General features: G+C 43.8%; 1 protein-coding gene across 8 annotated transcripts in view; it reads right to left on the reverse strand.

The window, feature by feature from the left end:
- Positions 1–21,267, reverse strand: part of ctnnal1 (catenin (cadherin-associated protein), alpha-like 1) — a 34,513-nt gene that overhangs the window by 12,145 nt on the left and 1,101 nt on the right. For 2 of the 8 annotated variants that reach the window (XM_086063325.1, XM_086063328.1), the window contains exons 2-3: positions 19,663–19,749; positions 16,779–17,278 (exon numbers count right to left, since the gene is read on the reverse strand). In XM_086063325.1, coding sequence (XP_085919451.1) covers positions 16,779–16,868 — 90 coding nt within the window. In that variant the 5' untranslated portion in view covers positions 16,869–17,278; positions 19,663–19,749. Of the gene's footprint in view, positions 1–6,242; positions 6,317–16,139; positions 16,379–16,778; positions 17,279–19,378; positions 19,477–19,662; positions 19,750–21,267 lie in introns of those variants that run through there. The other 6 variants (XM_086063326.1, XM_086063323.1, XM_086063322.1 and 3 more) reach the window with 6 other exon arrangements.

The following is a 21,267-nucleotide window of genomic DNA, read 5'->3' on the forward strand; positions in this document are numbered from 1 at the left end:
AAGACTTTCACCCAAGATCTGGCTAGTAAAAATATGGGCACAAAAGTGTACGTGCATCGAAACATTTGTCAATAAAAATCTGGAGACAAAAAAATCGGGGGACAAAAGTTTGCATCCTAATGTTTAAAAGAATAATTTAAAAAAAATGTATTTGAAAGAATTTTCAAACAAAGGTTTGCATCCCAAAATTGTGAGATAAAATGTTGTGTCCTAAAATGTTGAGGCAAACATTTGCATCTTAAAGTTGACGGACAAAATGCCAAAATGTTGTGTCCAAAAATTTGCACCAGAAAATGATGGGACAAAAGTTTGTGACAAAAATCTGAGAGCAAAAGTTTGCATCCCCAAAAAACAGTTGGACAGAAGCCCACCAAAAACATGGTAGACCAAAATCCAAATTTGGTGGACAAAAAACATGACATCAATTATAGAAAAGAAAAGTTTGATTTCCAAAATATTGTAGGACAAAAGTTTATGTATCAAACGTTTGTGGACGAAATTGTATTTAAAAAAAAAAAAAAAAAATCCTCATCTAAAGATCAGGTGGACAAATGTCTGCAACCCCAAAAATGTGTCCCAAAATTTGTGGCGAAACCCAAAGACAGAAAAGACATGAACCCGAGCAGTCACGGTGTGAATGACTCAAACAGAATGATTGTTTGATATTCCGAGAGAAGCGCATGATTTTGCATTGCGAGTATGAAGATAATCGTCGGCGATAATAGAAGCGCATCCTTGTCGTCTCCACCAACACAAGAAGCTGCAAAAAATAATGAGAGCTCGCAATCGAAAAAGGGGGACGTCCCTGCAGACGCTCTCCCTTCATTTCAAGTTTCTCTTCTTTTGCCGCCAGAATGGCAACGAGGAGCCAGACGTCCAATCCCGCCTCATCCTTGCACATAATTAGGCTTCCAAGGCGCAAAAAGACCGCCCGCTGGCGCCGCGACTCCACGCTGGTGTAAATCCGTCAAGAAACAATAGGTGGCGCCACCAGCGGCCCGGGAGACACGTGGGACGAGGCCTGGAATGCCGGGAGAAAGTTGGCCATTGTTGTCCTGTCGTGTGATCGCGGCCAGAATTCAACAGCATTTTTACATGCAGGGTTACCGCAGCCTGGGAAATTGTGGGAACGTTCGATACCACTTTTTTTTTTTAGACGGATACTCAAATCTTCAGTACTCACCGATACCATGAGTACTTATGATACAGACATTTAAAAAAAACAAAAAACAATGACAGATCATATTTTTACTACAGCAAATTTCCTTCAAATTGAATTAAATTTATGGCAATTATATTGTTTCAATTTGCTCAAAAAAGTAATTTTGCATAGAGCGCACAATAAAATGAATTGAAAGAAAATTGTTAAATAAGATTTTTTTTTTTTTTTTAAGTACTCCAGTGAAGTGCAAAGAATTCAATTCGAGTAATTGAGTCATATCGACCATGTTAAGAATTCCTCCTCCAGCTGTTTCTGATGTGATGTTTAATTACATTTCGTTTTGAAATCCATGCTTTTAATTTGGAAGGCTGCTCTGTATTTCTGTTTCACGCTCCCCTTCCATTACAAATAGAACGTAGTACGTATAAGAGCTATAATTAGTGTCTGCGAGGGCCCGTTCGATTTTTAGCACCGCAGCTCGATGACGTTAACGAGGCAATTAAGTGTGCGGCAAACATAAACGAGGCAATTAAATAAATAAATAAATAAAAAAAATAGAATGGCCTTATCTTCTTCCTCAAACAAATGAATACATCGGTCAAAATGATACACAAACGTTCATGAATTTGCATTATCGAGTTATTCCTGTTGCAGCTGGCATCCAGCCGACATGTTTTCCCGCCGTCACAACAACGAGACGTGCGCTGCCTGCCGTGTTTTTTTTGCGAGAGCGCGTCGGCCGCGGCGTGTAAACACGGGAGGCCGCTGATGGGCTTCCTGGCAGCGTTGCCGTGCTGCCGTCAGATCCACCGGCTGCTGACTTCCTGAACTCCGCCCACCCTTGAACCCCCCCCCCCCCCCCTCCCCCCATCCGCAATCAGCCGGTATTATTTGCCGGCCGTCGGCAGGTTTCCAGTGGAGTCGTTTGAGAGCATCTGCGCTCGAGCCTCCTTCAGGCCAGCTGAGCACAAGACACCAGTCGGAAGGGAAAAAAAAAAAAAAAGCATGTCAGGAAAAGCGCGTTACACTTCTGCACTCAAGACCACATTGAAACCCTAACCCAGGTTTGAAACTCTCATTTCAGAAGACAAATGTAACACCTTGCACGACCTAACCCAAATGATAACAAATCTTTCAGCATTTAAAGAGAGGTTTTTTTTTTATATCCCCCCCCCCCCCCCCCCAAAAAAAAAAACTTAAACTTGGCATTACTGCCATTTTGATTCTACAACACAAGTAGTCACAAAAAGTCACATGCATGTGACGAGCAACACAGGCAGCATTGAGCCAAACACACAATGCCTTATGTCACGCCCCCACAAACCCCCCCTCCTCTCTGGGCGAAAGGTGGGCGTCAATGCCAAGCGGGACCAGCAGGGCCCGAGCCCCCCCTCGGTTTGTGTCGGTGAACCGTCCGACCCGTTGGGGAATTACGCTGAAACCAAGGTCGGGGGTCAGAGACAGAAGAAGGCGGCGGCGGCCCTGGGGCACACGCTCACCTGGGCAGACCTTCAAAAAATAGGATTTAGACGTGGCCCTAATACGCCATCGTGTAGTCGAATTACTGGCAGGAAGTACAAAACACAACAAAAACTTACATAACCCTGCCTTTAAACCGGCGTGTTATTTATCAAGATGTGTCCACTTCACAGTAACGAATTCCCCCTTAAAAAAAAAAAACATTGAAAAAAGGACTCGGAACTTTATCCGCAGGGCTGATATAAAGTCCGGGAAGCCGAGCCGGCTGCGTCTGATAACAACCGAGTGATAAAGCGGCCGAGGCAAGGAAGAGCAGACGGATGCCCGCGACGGGGGCAGATAGCGACGGCGGCGGCGAAAAAAGGGACGAGAGTAAAAAGCACAAGCACAAGAGACGCACGGGATAATATGGCGTGTCGCCCCGGACAAACACGAAGCGGCGTTCGCTCGATTCGCCGCGTCAGCAACAATCTGAGGTGAAGCGAGACGGCGGCGGCGAACGTCAGGGAATCGATGTGCGGCGGGACCAGCAACCGTGACGGCAAACGCACGTCGCGGTTCGTCGCCGTTTGACACCTGGGGTTAGCTTAGCGCACCTCGGTCTCGCGTTAGCGTAGCATTATTTCGCGGGTAGTACAAGAACATTCCTGATCTAATGACTATGTGGACCCGCACGTGGATTCTCGTCGTCGTGTTAGCCGCGCAACATTAGCATTTTGGCTAACAACAAAATATAGTTATTTTCAATTCCTGACAAGATGGAAATCACATGGACGTCATCAGAGCTTTAAAAGGCCTTGCATTGGTAGCATAGCTTTAGCATTTTAAGCTAACAACAGCTTACCTTGATTTTACAGATAACTTGACGCCAATATTTTACGGTTTTACAGTAAATGATCAAAAATTGCTTTTAACCCCAGCGCTGGTAACACAATGTTAGCATTTTGGCTTACAACAGCATACAAATGTTTTAGAGATGACGCAAGTCATGGTCGTGGATTTCTGAGGAATTCAAATAAAGACGCGGATACGTGAATAGCATAATATTAGCATTTTGAAGTTACAAGCATACCGTTACTTTTTGGATACTAAATGTACATGACAAGTGATTTTTGAATTTTTTTTTTTAAAAGTCTTGTGCTCGTATCTTTTTAGCACTAAAGCAAACAACAACATATTGTTTTGGCCGAAAATAGAGTTACCACGTAGCTTTCAGGGCTTACGTTAGTAGCAAAAACATTAGCATTTGGAGCAAACAACAGTATTCTGGTCATTCACGGGTTAATGAAAGTACGTGACTATTGACTTTGGAAGGATTCAGTTCACTAATGGGGACTTCCGTAAAACTTTCAGGTCTCGTGTTAGTCGCGTCACGTTAGCATTTTGAGCTAAAAACGGCATCAACTTATTTCATGGCTATTAGAAGTATGCCGCTTATCTCGGAGCAGACAATGGCGTTCCTGTTATTGTATAATCCAAAATGGAGATGAATTTGCATTCGATGTGGATTTTTGCACTTTGAATTGAACATCCAATCAAAAACAAAAAACAAAAACCAAGGAAGGCACAAAGCCCACAAAGTCGCCTCTTGCGTCGTCTTCCTACCGAGCGGAGTTAAATGAGCGGGTAATTAAATTCTAAAGTCCTCGGCAGGATCAGCCCGACCGCTTGCCAACTCGGGACCTCGGAGAACATTCCATCAGTCATCAGGATGGGCAATTACACGTAATGGACAAATAACAGCGCGGCGGCGGCGGCGGCGGCGGCGGCTTCCCACAGCGACAGAACGAACCGCAAAAAGAAAAGCGTCAGGAAGAGAGACAAGGTCCTGGCCGCAAAACACAAAAGCCGACCGGCTAATACGGCTTATTTGGGTCGGACAAAGAGTGCGCCTGGAGCCCACATTCTCACCGCCACTTTTGCTTTTCGGAAAGATGGGAAGATAAGATGGCAGGTGCGAGGGGGGAAAACCCGGCCGGACGCCATCAATGCATCAAGATAAGCATCAAAACCAGGAGTGGAGCCTTGAAGGGCGAAGAGGACTCCGGGCCCTTCAAGGGACTTTTGACCCTTGACAGAATGCGTTGGCTGGAAACATGAGCGCCGGGAAGGAATGCCGCCCCGCCCCCGCCCTCGCCGCGCCCCTCCCCCGTCCTCACCCATTCAATGACATAATGGCGTGTTGTTGTGACACCCACTGGCTTGAGTCGGGATCCGTCGCTCCACATTCGCCGAGCGGGTTTCGATGGAGTTTTTCGTTACACCGGGCGTGCCGAACAAAGCCGAGAAAAAGCCGGCGGTTTGTGGATAAACCCGTGAGGGCGCCGTCAAAGGCGTTGCCTTTCGTATGGCGATTGCTTGAAAATGAATCATGAAAATGTGGGTGAATTTTGGTGTTTGCCAAAATATGAGGAAGGAACATTGAGGTGTTGGGAATTTGCATAAAACGCAACGGCTGGCTTCCTGATCATTTTTGGGGAATTCATCTTTTAAGAATGTTTCGTGCGTCCTGTTACGAGACACGTGACATGATGAAAGTGGCGCCCGGCTCAAATGTTTGCTTGAATAGTTCTTGAAAATAACGATTAAACATCGACAACATGGCCGAATTTCTTAGGTCACCAAACCAAAATGTTCGACTTGCGTAAAGATCTTTGACACTTTTTTGCGCGTCCTAATTCACTAATCCAAACCCAAAAACGTATAAATATGTCATTTGTCCTACATTCCCAAAGACGTATTTATATGTTTTGTGTGTGTGTTTTTATGCTGGAGCATGCAGAAGGCTTTGAAACATCTTCTGACATGAAAAGGTGGCCTCAAGCAGTGGTAGTTATTACAAAAAAACGGCCAGCAGGTGGCAGCAGAGAATAAGAGGTCAGACATGTTGCAACAAGCTCTTTTTGCAAGTGTTTTCAACGAGTTTGTGAATAATGATAAACTTCTCTTTATTCTAATGCTAATTGCTGCAAAACGGAAACAGATACAAATATACTTTTTTTTCCTGATAAAAGAAAATAATCTTTCTTTTAGTAGGTTTCATAATTTTATAGCAATAAATCATTCTGTGGGCCTTGCGAAAATCTGTCAAAATCCAGTAAACCATCCGGGAGTGAAGGTGGTTGCTTCAGTGAAAATGGCTGCCAGGGAATGAGTTAATGGCCAATTTGGTGGTCATGGGTGAAACTGGTGTCGGGGCTGATTTTCTTTCCAACTTTCGTGAAAAGTTCCCTCCTCAAACAAGTGGATGGTTATTTATAGGAAGCGGGCGACTGTTTTATTGATAGCGTGTCCGAGTGTTTCTTGGCTGAACCCCGCAACTCTCACCCTTGTCATCTGGCCCAGAAATAGTGACGAGACGAGACGGGAACGCCACGCCGCGCCTTGATAAGAGCTTGCGTGCCGTTTCGGTGACGTCCACTTACAGAAAGACTGCATTATCTCCCAGAAGATAAAAAAACGCTATCTATTCTCGGCAGGTTCGAGACTGAAGATGTGTGAGAACCATAGAAAACGAGCGCAGGACTGCCATTGCTCCTTAAATACTGCCATCGGGGCGAGATTTCTCTCGTGTTACGGCCTCTCCGGCTTTGTGCGCTACCTGTAGCCTTTGGCTCCGGCTCGGGTTTCGCGCGGCCGCGTAGCTAATGAGTTGATCCGGGGACAGCAGACTCTCTGGAGAGATTGAGATAAAAAAAAAAAAAATGAGAGGCCTGCGAGGCAAAGGATTGTGTGAGAGGAAACAAAATGAGGAAAGTGGCCAGCGCAGAGGAGGAAGGGCGGCAAGCATACCAAGACGAGGTGTTGCTACGTTCGTAAAGCTCCCGAGATAAGAAGCCGCTCGCATCAGCATACAGTAGACGTACACTGCGTGAAAGGCACAGATACAGAATGGCTCGTTGGAATCCGCCAGAGAATATTCCGGCTTCGCAAGAGTCATCGGCAGCAGGATGACGGCTGAGTGAACGGGGGTCAGGGGAAAGTCAGGACCGTGGTCTGACGTTGAAAGAAGCATTAGCAGCTAGCAAGTGTGTAGCATATGATATTCTGCTTATTCTGTTGTTGCCCACGCATCCTCTCACGGCGTCCCAGTTGGAGTTAACCGCAAAGCTAAACGCGGGACGATAAGAATAGCATCCACTGTATGTTTAAATACAAAACATGCTATCGCTATCCTAGCGCTAATGCTAAAAGCGAAGGGAGGATCCCATTCGAATGCTAACCGGAAGTTAGCATGGACTTCGGGAGTGTTTTTCCTTCAAATAATGAATATTTAACATACAAATGCTGTGGGAAAAACGAGTTATTTTGATAGAATTCAATAGTAACTTTCTTCTGTACTCAATTTAAGTGTGTACACCCTGGATGCATTAAATGCATTTTTTGAAAAAAAAAAAAAAAAAAAATCGGTAATCAGTCATTTTTTCTGCCAAATCGGAATCGGCATTAGCCCAAAAAAAAAAAAAGCGAATCGGTCGGGCCCTAATTAGAAACAAGATGGAGGTTGTGTATAAAGAGACAGTGGAAATCAGGGACCAGGTGATGAAGGTCCGAATTGATTGTGTGAACTCGTGCCACAGACACGGCAGCTGAAGCGAAACATTGGCAGGTCCAAAATCGTACAAGCGGGACATTGCAAAGAAAAAAGGGGCAAAGTTCTCCGGCTGGAGTTAAGCTTCACGCTGCGGTCAGAAAATGCCGTCCTCTCACGACACTGGAATTCATTTGTGGCACGTCAACTCTCAAACAGAGGAAAATTCATCAAGGGAAGTTCAGAACAACGTTGGGAAAACGTTGCCTCCTTTCTGGCGGTGAAAAAGATAAGAACATGTTTGTCATTGGGCGTTCGTTCTCTTTCCATGTCCTTCACGCTCGCTTTGTTCCGTCATGTTAAAGCTCATTTGTCTCAAAAGAAGCCATTACCCGGAAGGGAGTCCGACATTGAGCATCGCTCCGGGAAAGCAATTAACGCGCACGAGACAGACTGAAGGCCTCCTCCTCCGTCGCGCAGCGGGCGAATGATAGCAAACATTTCGGATGCCAGGCCGCTTCATTCGTTTCTCAATAACGAGGATGGACAAGCCTCCGCGGCGCTCGCGGCGAGGGAGACGCCCCGACCCCGACGGCCTTTAGCCCAGTTACCGGCATTGAGAGCAAACACATGACCGCAAAACGGCTCTCATGTGACTCCTGCCGCTGGAGCGTCATGATTGGCCAAAAATCACGGACATTGGTTTGAAGATGACGGCTCGCGTTGGGTTCGGCAAAGGGGAAGGAAACACTACATTGAGTGGTTTAAAATCAGAGATGGCAAATCCAGGTCCAGAAGGTAAAAACCCGTCCACAGTTTGGCTTTAGCCCCTCGTGCTAGCTAGCTACTTGGCAGGTAAACGAGCACCCGGGGAGCTAGCGAGGGAGCGCTAGCTAGCTAGCACCCGGGACTAAAGCCAAACTGTGGCAAGGAGTTTGGCTTTAGCCCCAGGCGCTAGCTGGCTAGCCATCTCCTTAGCAGGTAAACGAGCAGCATGGGAGCTAGCTAGGGAGCGCGCTAGCTAGCACCCGGGACTAAAGCCAAACTGTGGCAAGGAGTTTGGCTTTAGCCCCAGGCGCTAGCTGGCTAGCCATCTCCTTAGCAGGTAAACGAGCACCCGGGGAGCTAGCGAGGGAGCGCGCTAGCTAGCACCCGGGACTAAAGCCAACCTGTGGCAAGGAGTTTGGCTTTAGCCCCAGGCGCTAGCTGGCTAGCCATCTCCTTAGCAAGTAAACGAGCACCCGGGGAGCTAGCGAGGGAGCGCGCTAGCTAGCACCCGGGACTAAAGCCAAACTGTGGCAAGGAGTTTGGCTTTAGCCCCAGGCGCTAGCTGGCTAGCCATCTCCTTAGCAGGTAAACGAGCACCCGGGGAGCTAGCGAGGGAGCGCGCTAGCTAGCACCCGGGACTAAAGCCAAACTGTGGCAAGGAGTTTGGCTTTAGCCCCAGGCGCTAGCTGGCTAGCCATCTCCTTAGCAGGTAAACGAGCACCCGGGGAGCTAGCGAGGGAGCGCGCTAGCTAGCACCCGGGACTAAAGCCAAACTGTGGCAAGGAGTTTGGCTTTAGCCCTAGGCGCTAGCTGGCTAGCCATCTCCTTAGCAGGTAAACGAGCACCCGGGGAGCTAGCGAGGGAGCGCTAGCTAGCTAGCACCCGGGACTAAAGCCAAACTGTGGCAAGGAGTTTGGCTTTAGCCCCAGGCGCTAGCTGGCTAGCCATCTCCTTAGCAGGTAAACGAGCACCATGGGAGCTAGCTAGGGAGCTAAAGCCAAACTGTGGCAGGGGTTTTACTTTCTGGACCTGGATTTGCCACCTCCGTTTAAAATGGAGCACATTTATTGACACAAAACAAAAAACAACTAGGGATCGGTGCCAATATTTGGCATTTTGACAAATATCGGCATCGGCCTTTTTACAAATCAGAAGGCCGATAAAGCTGGCACCTCAATGAGCGGTGAATGCTTGCGAATGGGGCGAATTTGGGGGTTTCATCAGGATTGGTAAGATGGTCACAGACTTTCTGCTGTAGATGACGGTTTCCAAAAATTTGACAAAATGTTTCATTCAAAAATAAAAAGGAGTAGAGAGTTCCCAGCGTCAGCACAATCTTTTATAAAGTAAAGTGGAAACGTAAATAATTTGGTTTAAAAAATAAATAAAAAAAACTGCTTCAGGTAGTTTTTTATTTAGTTTAACGCATGGTGATGACCCGGGAAGCGCCCTTCAATATTTTGTCAATTTTAAACAAAGCTGTCGATTTCCTTATCTGTTTAAAAATGAAAAGAAAAGCCTTCAAAGTGCCTTGCAAATGTGAGGTATGCAAGGCGAGCCCGAGGGCACTTTGATACCCGTTTCAGAGGCTGAGCTGCACTGCGTTTGTTTACAGACTAGCATGTGGCTAGCTCGTCTCGTTCCTGTCTCTTATCTGACACATTCCGCCTCTGCGCCATACCGAAAAATATCCATCAATTCCCACGGACTGCAAATGCGGCAGACATCAAAGAGCGCTATTGCTAGCGTCGCTATCAGGAAATGATAAAGTCTGAGACGCCCTGAGAGTCGCATACTCATTAAGTAACAGCATCCACCGCCTTTGCTGGGTTTGCAAACCGCCGCCCAGGACTGAAAGTGGATTCATGTCCAGGAGTGAGAACGGGGGTGGGAGTCGGGGGCAAAGGGCCACCACGCTACATTAGCCGGCACATCCACGCTGATAGAGATCTCTTCCTGTCTATCTGATGGCTGCAAATGGAGAATGGACGGGTCGCAGCAGGGCCTGGTCTGCGCGAGGTCTCCCATGACGCCACGCCGTCCCGATGTCACCGTCAGATAAGTCCTATCTTTCTCTGGGTGAAGCAGCATGAGGTTCACGACCCAAGGTTGTAAACCTCACCCAGCAATTTGTTTACACTCGAAAAGTAGAAATTAACTATGACATAAAAATGAATTCATAATCACCTTAAATGCATTTATATAAAATAAAATGCAATTTTACAAACTGAGAAATTAAAAATTAAATCTTAAATATGTTTGACATTATTTTTCAAAAAATCCAAATCAAATACATTTGGAATTTACATTTAAGAATTATTTGAAAGTAAATACATCTTGAATCATTTATTTTTATTTTTTGGGGGGGGAATAAAAATTCTAAAATAACTAAATTATAATAGATTAAAACATCTCGAATAAATGCGTTCACTTTTTATATTAAATAATAAATCTAAAATAACACTTTTATTACAATCAAATGAAAATATTAAACAAATTAAAGAAATGAAATCGGCATCAAGTACAAAAATGGTTTTAAACGGAAAATAAATCAAATAAAATCCCAAATAAATGAATGTGGTTGATAATACATTTCTAAAGTGAGCAAATTGATTTCCGTGCTGTAGCTGCACGGCGCCAGCGTTCTGCCAAAGACGACAGAATGATGATGAAGTATGCTTTCATCACTCCGGTAACTATTTTTTTTTTTTCTTTGCACAAAGATAATGACGATGCATTAAGCAGCAGACTTGAAAGACAATCGGCCACGTCAAGTCGGCCAAAAGAACATCGATTCACTCGTTTTTTTTCTCTCCATTAAAAAGGTCCAACCGTTGCCTGAAAGCTGCCACTGGATACCCGACAAGAACCCGTAGCGATTATTATTAGCCTGCGTTAACTTTAAGGCTCCATTCACACATTGTGGCTTTAAATAAGGACAGAGAAGAAAGACTTGCCATTAGCTTCATTTCAACTCAAGCTAAACTACGATAATTGCTCAGAAGTTGTTGGCCTGGCGACCGAAGAAGAAAACGAAGCGCCTTGGCAACAGTCGAGCTCATTAATAACAACCCTCGCCCGCTCTTATTCGGCAGTCGGCTAGAAAAACAGACTTTTTCACGACGCGCAAGCGTGTTCGCCGCCGAGGCGCGGACGCAGCCTTTTATCAGCACTTAACGAGAGCCAAAAGAATCGATGGCGACAGCCGGGAACGCCGGCGCCGCGGAACGGCGCGCGCTTCAAACTATTGGGTGGGAAAAACAAAAGATGTCTACCATTCAATCAGACGCTAGCTTGAATGGAGAAAGAACAGCAGTAGCCTGGCGTTTTCATTTTTGTTTGTTGCCGATTATTTGAAGGTGGCAATATGAAGTTGAAACTTTTTTTTTATGTGTGTGCATTTTTTTCTAAAAGAAAATCTTACGTGATTGTAAAGAAATGTATGTATATATATATATATACAACATTTGAACATTTTGGAGTGAAGCCCAGCCACAGCCCACTTTTATTGCCCATACTTAGTTTTGCCCCAACTGTACGTGTTCGCTGCGAAGCAAACGGCAAATCCGAATTTTCCCATTCAAGCCAGAACGCGTCATAACTTATTGTCGTCAGAGAGGAATGTTTGGATGACACGTCTCACCCTGACCCGCTCTCCTTGTGTCCGCCTATCGACGTGGGCAGAGCACATGCTACATTCGAGCGGGCGCCCGCACGCAGTTAGGGGAATACTGCATTTGGCCGGCTAACGCCTTCCTAGCAACGGGAAGATTTGGCCCGCTAACGCTGCCCCGAGCAACGGGGGATATTTGGCAAGCTAGCGCCGTCCTAGCAACAGGAATATGTGGCTGGCTAACGCTAACGCTGTCTTAGCAACAAGCAAAAAGGGGAGTTTTCAAACTGGAAAGAGAACCTGAGAAACAAGCTAGCCCTGCGCTAGCTGGTAGCAACGTAGATGGATTTCAAATGGGAAAGACAGAAAACAGCCTTCGTTCTACTGTTGGCCAGCGCAGCTTAAAGAAGTTGCTTTTCCCTTTAGCAAGTGTTGCATCAACACGTTGCTGTGTAATGTTAAGTTATTAACATTGTTTTTCAGTTTCAATTTATATTTTAGCCGTTTTGGATTTAGTTATAGCAGTATGGCTCAATGAATAGAATTGTATTATCTGTCTCACTCTCAGAAGAAGGGCAACGGGTTTTTACATTTGCTATCTTAAAGGGAGTCTGGTACCGGTCTCAGCCGGTCGGAAGGGAGGCACAGGCTGATTATTATTATTTTTCTCTAATCTGATTTATACCTATGGGAACTGAAGGGGGGATTTTCTTGTATTCACTGAGTTGTAAACAAATGTACTGTGGGCTGATGGGAGGAGACTTTTTGTATTAACCCACTTTTCAATAAATAATGATGTGCCGGAATAGAGGACACACAATCTGAACAAGACCACTGTTTGAGAGAGTTCAATTGTTGTCATCAAAAGCTTTTGATACCTTTGCAAAGGGACTTCTTCACCAGAATCTCACCATTCAGTTAATTGAACACGCAAAGAGTACAATACTTAATATTGTCTACTTTAACAGTACGTTTGAATGAGATGCGTTGCAAACATATGATCAAGAGGAGTCGTCACATTCAATTTAATGCCGATACGAATAGCAAATGAGGATTTCTGGCACAGGTACGAGCGCTAGCATTCGCGCATCTATTACGCCATACATCTCTCTCACTCCTGCCTACAGGCCACTTTGGGAACACTCGCATTGTTTACAGCAAACAAATTGCCAAGTTGACATGTTGGTAGTATAAGCACACTTTCAACTTTGGAAAATGCTAAAAAAAAATTTTATAAAAATCCAAATGAATTGATCATTTCCTGGGCTTATTTGGTTCTGGATGCTGTTGACACAAGTTGTTGACGGCGGCAACGCACATCCCTTCAGTTGGTGTTGACCCGAAGCAAACAAGCGCGCATTCCAAAGCGCAAAGACACACAAACCTCGCTCGCGCGTTCACAGTACAGCACACACAAAAGACGATTGTCTCAGGAAATACGACAGCAGCCTTGAAGGGAAGTACGAGAAAATACAAGACGAGACGTTACAGGCGGGTTCGGCTTTCCGCCGCGTCGGCAGCAAAATAGCTTACGCGGGAATTTGAGAGACAAAAACAAATGCTAAAGCGCCGCGCAAATCGCATTTTGGAGCTTTTGTCAGGGTTTAAAAATACGCAATCCAATTTGAGCAACACACACCAAAAAGGACAAGCCTCAGAATGTGCTTATTTTTTTATTATGCTGAGTGGCGGTAAGTATAAATAACTGGCACGACGAGAACGTTAATGATCGTCGCTGTCAGGCGGAAACTTCCTATGTCCAAATATGGTCACTTTCATATCCTCTCAAATCCGCACCGCAGTTCTGTCTCCATGTCATGTCATGTCATGTTTTTTTGTACACGTCATTAATGATTGTAAAATGTTGAAAAACGCTCGAGAACCTATTAGCTCTGGAATCTGGAGACGTGTGGTGAAACTCCGCCTCTTTGTCACTTTGCGGGAGCTGTGCAGTATTATGTTGCCTCAAGACTGAAAGTCTGTATGCTTTCTTTAGACAACATGCAGCGATGCTTGTTTTGTAGCGCTTTATAAATGAAGTGGAGTTATTTTTAGGGCTGGGTTTAAAAATAAAAATAAAAGTCAATATTGAATCGATTTTCCTTTTCAAGCATATCAATTCATAAAGCCATGAATCGATTATTTTAATATATTTCCCCCCCCCATAAATTATCAACAAAATAGAAATTTAAAGGCCAAATTTCATTGTATCTTACTGTTCTGTTGAAATTTACGGTTTACATGAATTTAAAAGTATTTTCTTACATTTATGAAAGACCTGACTTATTGCACTTAATGACAATTCAGAATATTTTTTATTTATATTTATGATTATAGAATTAGAATGATGAAAACATTTTCATCTCATCCTGATGGCAATGTTTGTGTCATTTTCATTAATAAATAAATTCAACTATTTTAAAATGTCATTCATTGAACCAGTTACTGCCTTTGCAAAATTTTATTTGGAATTTAATGTTTTTTTAAATATATATAATTTCCTTGTTATTTAAAAATATCAACATCGGAATGAACTAAACGAATCGAATCGGGGGGAAAAAAAATCTAAATTGAATCGAACTGAACTGTTGTGAATCGAAAATGAATTGCTTGAGGAAATTTGAATCGATACCCAGCCCTAGTTATTTTTATTAGAGAAAAATTGGCAAAAAACAGAAGAAAAAAAATGCCATTGAATTTGTCATGTTGTAATGTACTGTAAAAAAAAAAGAAGAAAAAAAAGCACATATTTTGCTTATTTTTTAAAATGTGATTCATCTTTGTCGTATGTTGTAATGTGTTAATGATGGCAACAACGCCGACTTTAGAGGGGCTAATGTCAGCCAATGAAACAACAATGGCCAAATGCACCAACGTTTGTAGACATCGAGTGGGCTCAAGCACAGCTTGGCACGCACGCACAAGTTGATACGGACAAACTTCGACAGGGGGCTCATTTGGCCACTCCGATGACTGCGCAAAAAATGCAAAAATAAATCCCTGCCACCGCCATTTTGTGGTTCGCCCGTCTGATCAAACGCCAAACACCTCACGAGGGTCGAAGACCACCGAGCCTGCAGCGGCGAGCACAAAACGCCCTCAAGCAACGCAGGTGACACTTTCACATTCATGACACTTTGACTCGGCCGCCTTCCTCTCGACGTGAGGGCCAATTACGTCACAGCTGGCTGCCGCACCATTGGTATGGAGATGCCGTGGCAACGGCGGATACAACAAAACAAAAAAAAAAAAACGACTGACTTCCTATTGCCCGAGGCTTAGCTGGAAAAAAAAGAAGAAAACAAAAAAAAAAAGGCCTCCTCAGAGTTGCAAATGAGAAGTGAAACGTCATCATGCGGTTCAAGGCAGGGCGGGAGAGGGCGGCAGGAAGCGCAAAAAGGGGAAATGGAAGCACAAAGAATCAATAAAAGCGGCGAACATGAATGTGTGAATAGAGCAGAGCTGGGTGGGACCCGTGTTCGTGGGTCGTGTATATCCTGCGCGCGCGCGCGTGTGTGTGTGTGTGTGGGTGTGCGTGCGCGCGTGCCTGTCGAGCGGGAGTCTCCCAGGCTTGTAATTACACGGCGGTGGGAGTGCGGCTGATAAGAAGACTCGGGAACATCAACGGGAAAAAAGAGTGCATCAGACAAGATGGTGGATTTTCTCATTTCCTGCTCGATAGACGTCGAATCACACACGACAACACAAAAAGTCCACCTTAAGACAGATCCGTTTTTAAGGTGGTACTACTACTCTTCTTTGATGGTTTCACAATTTGTTCATTGTGTCGTCGTTTTCCCACTGCTTTTTTTTTAGCCTTATATTCAAGAGTGTTACAAGTGACAAATAACTGTACTTGCTACATGACTTGTAACGTAACTTGAAGCAGTTACTCAAAGGAGTAACTTAGTACTGTACACTGAAACTAACTTATTACAGTAACCGGTAACAGTAACTTGAAAACATGAACTTGTGACAGAGGGGTTTTTAAAATATTTAAAAAAAAAACATTGATGGGATATTGTGATTTCCTGGGAACGTTGTAGACTTGATCATTGGATGTTAAAATGAAGAGATTTATGGAAACAACAAATTATTGATATTTATCCGTTTCTTAACTCGTGCTTCAATAACATGTGACAGTAACTTGAAACGGTAACTTGGTACAGTTACATGTAACAATAACATGAAACCGCATGTAACATAACCCCCCCCCCCTCCCCCATTCTACCCAATGACATCATCAAAAGTAGTCCTTGGAAAAATATTTCTTTTCAGTATGTTCAGCTCTGTTGCTATGGAAACGTGCCGATGGAAGGAAAGAAAGGTAGGAATAATTTTTTTTTTTAAAAAAACATCCTAGCAGAATAAACTATCATAAATGTTGCTAGGAATGTTATAAATGAAGACAATGTATACATTCAAGTCATTTGAAATCCACAAATGAAACGACACACAAAGCATCTTTACATTCGAGTGCTTAAAATGAGTTCGAAGCGGCGTCAATAGGATTAAAATCCTATCCGGCCTCCAACAAATAAATCCGCTTATCCGCGTCGCAGGCAAAAAAAAAAAAAAACCCTCACCTCCATTAACAAGCACTTTCACCGCCAACTTTGTCCCGCAGACAGCGTGAGAATGCTGAGAGTCGGTCATTTACACTCAAGCTGTTGCTTTTTGCGTTCCCTGACAGTTCACCAGCAAAGCCAAGCGTTCACATTCATGCTTTCGTGTGCAAAAAAGAACTTCCTGCGCTCGAGAGTGCTGAGAGTCAAGCATTTACATGTTTTGAGAACTTTCAGTTAAGCAGTCACACGCGTGCAAGTAAAAAAAAAAAAAAAAAAAAATGTGGGTCGGTGCTTTCTCTTCCAATGAGCATGCATGTTAGGAAGGTTGCAAACTTTTCCTGCAACTTTTTAGGAGGTGCACGCAACAAAGAAGAGGTACCGTTGTGCGTGCGCGCGCGTGCGCGCAGTTGTTGGTCAAACGCACGCGGCGTGTTGTGTTATGTAAGCTTGCAGGTTCTGCCCAACAACAGACCAACGTGAGCAAAAAAACTTGCAGGAAAAAAAAAAAGTCTCCTCTGCTCCACTGGCGCTCGAACCCAGCGGGTCAAACAACACAACAACAAAAGTGCGCGCGCACGCACGCGCGAGCGAGCGGGCGAGCGACGACAACGCCGCACAAAAAAAGCATGAGAAAAAGACCCAAAAGTTGGACTTCACCTGCGACACCAGCGGGATCAGCGTCTGCTCCACCGAGCGAGTCTTGATTTCCAGGCCGGAGTCCAAGTTGCCGCACGGAGGCGAAGCCATGCCCGGCCCAGCAGCGCCTCGATCCCGGACCGCCCTCGATTGCCGCGCGACGCCGCCGACCCTGACCGCCGAGCACCGGGTGCGAGTGTCGGCCGTCGGACCGTCGGACGACTTGCGCTTGGGCCTCGCGGTGCCGCTTCTTCTTGCTTTTGTGGCGATCCAATGCGTGTCCGCGTGGAAGTTGACGAGCGGAGGGTGAGAGTGGACTGCAGCACGCCGACCAAACGCCGACACACTACTGTGCAGTGTGCACCGTGCGGTGTGCGGGGCAAGCACGCGCACGAGCGCGCGCACACGTCCACACGCACGCTCTACTCGTGAATGTGTGCAGCTTTTGTGCAGCTTTTTGTGCAGCGTGACCACAATGTGAAGCTTCCAAACGGGTTCACATTTGACATTTCATTTCGGACCTAAACCACAAAAAAAAAAAAGGACACTTTTGTAAATTGCCATTTGTGGTGATTTTCGTATGATTTAGAAGACCTTTTAAGGCAGTTGATAATAAGAAATTGCTTCTTTTTTAGATAAAAAAAATAAAATCACATTTTAAAAAGTAGTGTTTTTTCTTTATTTTGCTTAAACAGAACAATTTGAAAGCTCAAAACTGTAGATTTTCCAATACAGATAAAAATAGTAAATAATATTATTATTATTTTTTTAACGTAATTTTGGAATTGGCCCGTTAAAAATGTATTTTAAAACATTTTAAATTGTATTGGATACATCATGTTATTAGATTTTACAATACATGCATTAACAAATAAACGCGTTTACACCCTTATAACTGCTGGGTCAAAAATAACCAAATTGTGGTCAAAAATTGGACCGACTTGGCTCAATTGGACCCAGCATTGGGTTGTTGTTTTTGTGTTTGGATCCATTTGACCAAACCACTTCAACCCAAAGTTAGGTCAAATTGACCCAAGTAGCTAGCTAGTTAGCTTGCTAGCTACTGTATTTTTTTTTATACTTTATTGAACACATTGCACATTTAAAGATGCATTGTGCAGTTCAAAAAGGTAATTCATCTTTTTCTACATCACGCATGCTCAGTGCCCACGCAGAAGAGTACAACATGCCTCGACTTTTTACTCCGACTGCGCCTACCAGCTTGCAGCTTCCCTTCAGTGTGGTTGTGTTCGAACACGCCATATTTTTGGAGGGAGGGAATGAAAGAGGGTGATGTCACGCTTGTCGGGATTGAAACTGAAAGAAGAAGAAGAAGAAGAAGAAGAAGAAGAAGAAGAAGAAGAAGAAGACAAGAGGCCAGCTTCGAGCGCCGCCCAAACTCCAAGAAAACTGAAAAAACTAAAGCGCTTATTCAAGTGCGCTACTCGAAGACACAGAGGTTGCAGTTCCGCTTTAGGCCAGAGGTGGCTGTAGCGAGTAAAAAAGTGACAACCTCCACAAAGCAGTTTTAACAATAAATTCCACCCCAATTACAACAAAATAGTGCAAATTCAGAGCAAAGAAAGAAATGAAAAGTTGCCAGGGGGATATAAGACATAGAAAAGAAACAAACATAAACATTTCTAGCTACCGGAACTTTATCTCTCGAACTCTATTGATCGAGCTAGCCAGCTAGCTAGCTAGCTAGCTAGCTGTACAACTATATTTTTGTAATATATAGAATTACCACTTTTTTTTTCTCCCCATCAGTATCATTTATCCAGAAATTCATGAATTCACCTTTTTTGGTGTCATATTCTCTCTCTTAAGGCAAAACTACTTTCTAACAAAAAGCAAACACACAAGCTTGGTAGCAATGCATTTGTGGTGCTTTGCGTGTCATCAACGTAACCTTTCAAGTGTCACCCCCCAAAAAGCCAAAGAAAAAGCCAAATGAGGCCCGTGTGAGATTTGCTTGACGGGAGCGATCATGTGACTTATCGGCGGCCTTGCCGTCGCGTCTGCGAGGTATTTGGAGGCGTTTTTGTGCCGCAATTTATTTAAAAGCCCGCAGCTAGGCTCTTTGTTTACATATCACACACGCACGCACGCACGCACACACGGTGTGTCAGGGCATGTGATGTGTCGTGCCGCTACCGCTAACGAGATAACGTTTGCGTGTTTTCTCTGGTGTTAATCGGCCCTCGGGTTCCCTTGTGTGATGATAACGAGCTCATTGTGCCGACCGTTGTGTCGGTGCCGGTTCCCCCCCCCCCACCCCCGCTAACCGCTCTCTTCGCGGTCGATCAGTTTGGAGAGCCGCACGCAGATAAGAAAAGCAGATAGGTCGCCGTGTGCAGCGGGGAAATCGTTTGCTTATCAGATCAACGCTCCACAGTGGCGCAATGTTGTGGTTTTCAAAATTGACATTGATAATGGAAGGTACAGAAAAAGAAGATTTAAGTTCATTTGTTTTTATATACACATACATACATATTTCTAGAATTATTATTTACACATTTAGTTTATTTTAATTTTTTTTATATATATATATATACACACACACAAGTATCTAAATTGATGTGTTGAATCTTCTGCTGTTGTCATTCACTTGCATTTACCTCAAGTTTGCTAGCTTGAAATGGATTCATTTTTTAAATCTTTCCCAATGAGAAATGTTAGCATTTTGATGCCCCAAAACGCTGTTAGTGAGATTTTTTTAGGAATGGGGAAGTCTGGAAAAAAGAAAAGAAAATTAGGCTGCCATAAAAACGCTCACCTTTGCATTCCCTCTTTGTTAACTGGCGTGAAAGCACTTGTTTTATCTTCTACGTTAGCATATTTGTGCCTGATATCTTGGCACTGGTGGAACCCGGAACGGAAAATAAAACACTTTGAGGCTTACCTGGTCTTGACAGGCACCTGCAGCTGAACTCAACAGAGTGAGGGGGGGTGTGGGGGGGTCAAACACAGGTTAGCTTGTTGGCTCATCCTGCAAAAAACAAAAAAAGTTAAAGTCCTGAAATAATAACAATAATCATAAATAACATTCCTATGCAGTGGAAACTGGATGCGAGTCAAAGACTAACGAGGAGCGGGTCATTTGTTTGCCAAGTCGTCGCCACCTCAGGCACAAACGGGCTCATTTAAACCCAAACACAAAAATAACACTCTCCGTTTCCGCTGTTACATCAGCAGCAGCATACTGATGATTGAGTTTAGCAGCCAGCTGGACGCTTTCTGGCTTGTGCTGCATAAACGGAAACACCAGACATGAGGCAGAGATGTTATTTACGCCGGTGCGAGTTCTCGGGCGTAGCCGAACCGTAAAAAAACAATCGAGTTGGGCAGTGATCGAGTTAATGCTAACCCATAACGGGAAACTCCATAGACGCCTAAATGAATAGTAGCAGCAGCAACTTAATGATGTAGCCCGGCAATACTCACAGGCATATATTCCTTATCCTCTGCAAAGAATTACTAATATCACTGCAGCTTACTGAGTAATTGAAATTGACAAATGCTGAAAAATGGCAGTCATTTATTTGGCCTTCACAGTACAATAATTGTCTTGATGTTTGTATTTCTGGTTTATGTAATCAGGTGTAAATGATTGGTGTCTTAAATAGAAATATTGCCTTGGTATAGTTATATTTGTATTTAATTAAATAAAATATATACCCTATATGATTGCGAATGCATTGATCTGTTTTGCATTATTCTGGCTTTAGTCCTATTTGTGTCAATATTCTTGAACTACATGTCAGTAAACAAATGACTTCCCCCTCCACTTGCCATCAATCGTTCTCCATTTTGTCACCGCGTCAAGCTGTCATTCCTCGTCGACTGACAAGTCGTAGTGACAAAAGTGTCGCCTCAACACTTGAATCTTAAACAAGAAAAAGGCCTCAAGGCTTTTTATTTAACAAGCACAGTAGCTCAGCTGAGACCAATTATTCAACACTGTCAATATTGGGAGCGGTTTACATTGTGACTTGTGGTGTGTCAGCAATGTGTCAAAATGGGCTTAGTTAGCTTATCCAGGAACGGAGTCGCTGTCATTCGCATGAATGTCAAATGAGGTTGAAAGAAATGGTGTGTGTTCCATTTTGTTTACTTCACTCAGGCAAGACTGAAACAGAGGCAATCGAATGCAATGTGCTCGTTAAAGAACTTGTAACATACAGCAAAATATATTTATACAATACTGTATTTGAATAGGAGGCCCATTTTGAGGTTTTACTCGTGTATTTTGCCACCTAGCGGCCATATTTTAAAGGTGCACCTCATGTTATTAATTTTATTGTCAAAACTAGTGCCTTATTTATTTTTGTTAAATTATTAGCAAGCTCATTTATTTTCTTTACTTTTTTGTATTTCTATTTTATATTAAGTTGACTTATTAAAATGTTTGCTTTTTGTATTTGTTTAATTCAGATTTTGTGCGCATTTTCGTTCGTATTATTTTTTTGTATATGTTATTGATTTTTTTCATTGAATGTACTTTTAT

This window comes from Leptonotus elevatus, chromosome 19, assembly GCF_054856555.1.
Source record: "Leptonotus elevatus isolate MCC_2025b chromosome 19, RoL_Lele_1.0, whole genome shotgun sequence".
NCBI lineage: Eukaryota > Metazoa > Chordata > Actinopteri > Syngnathiformes > Syngnathidae > Leptonotus > Leptonotus elevatus.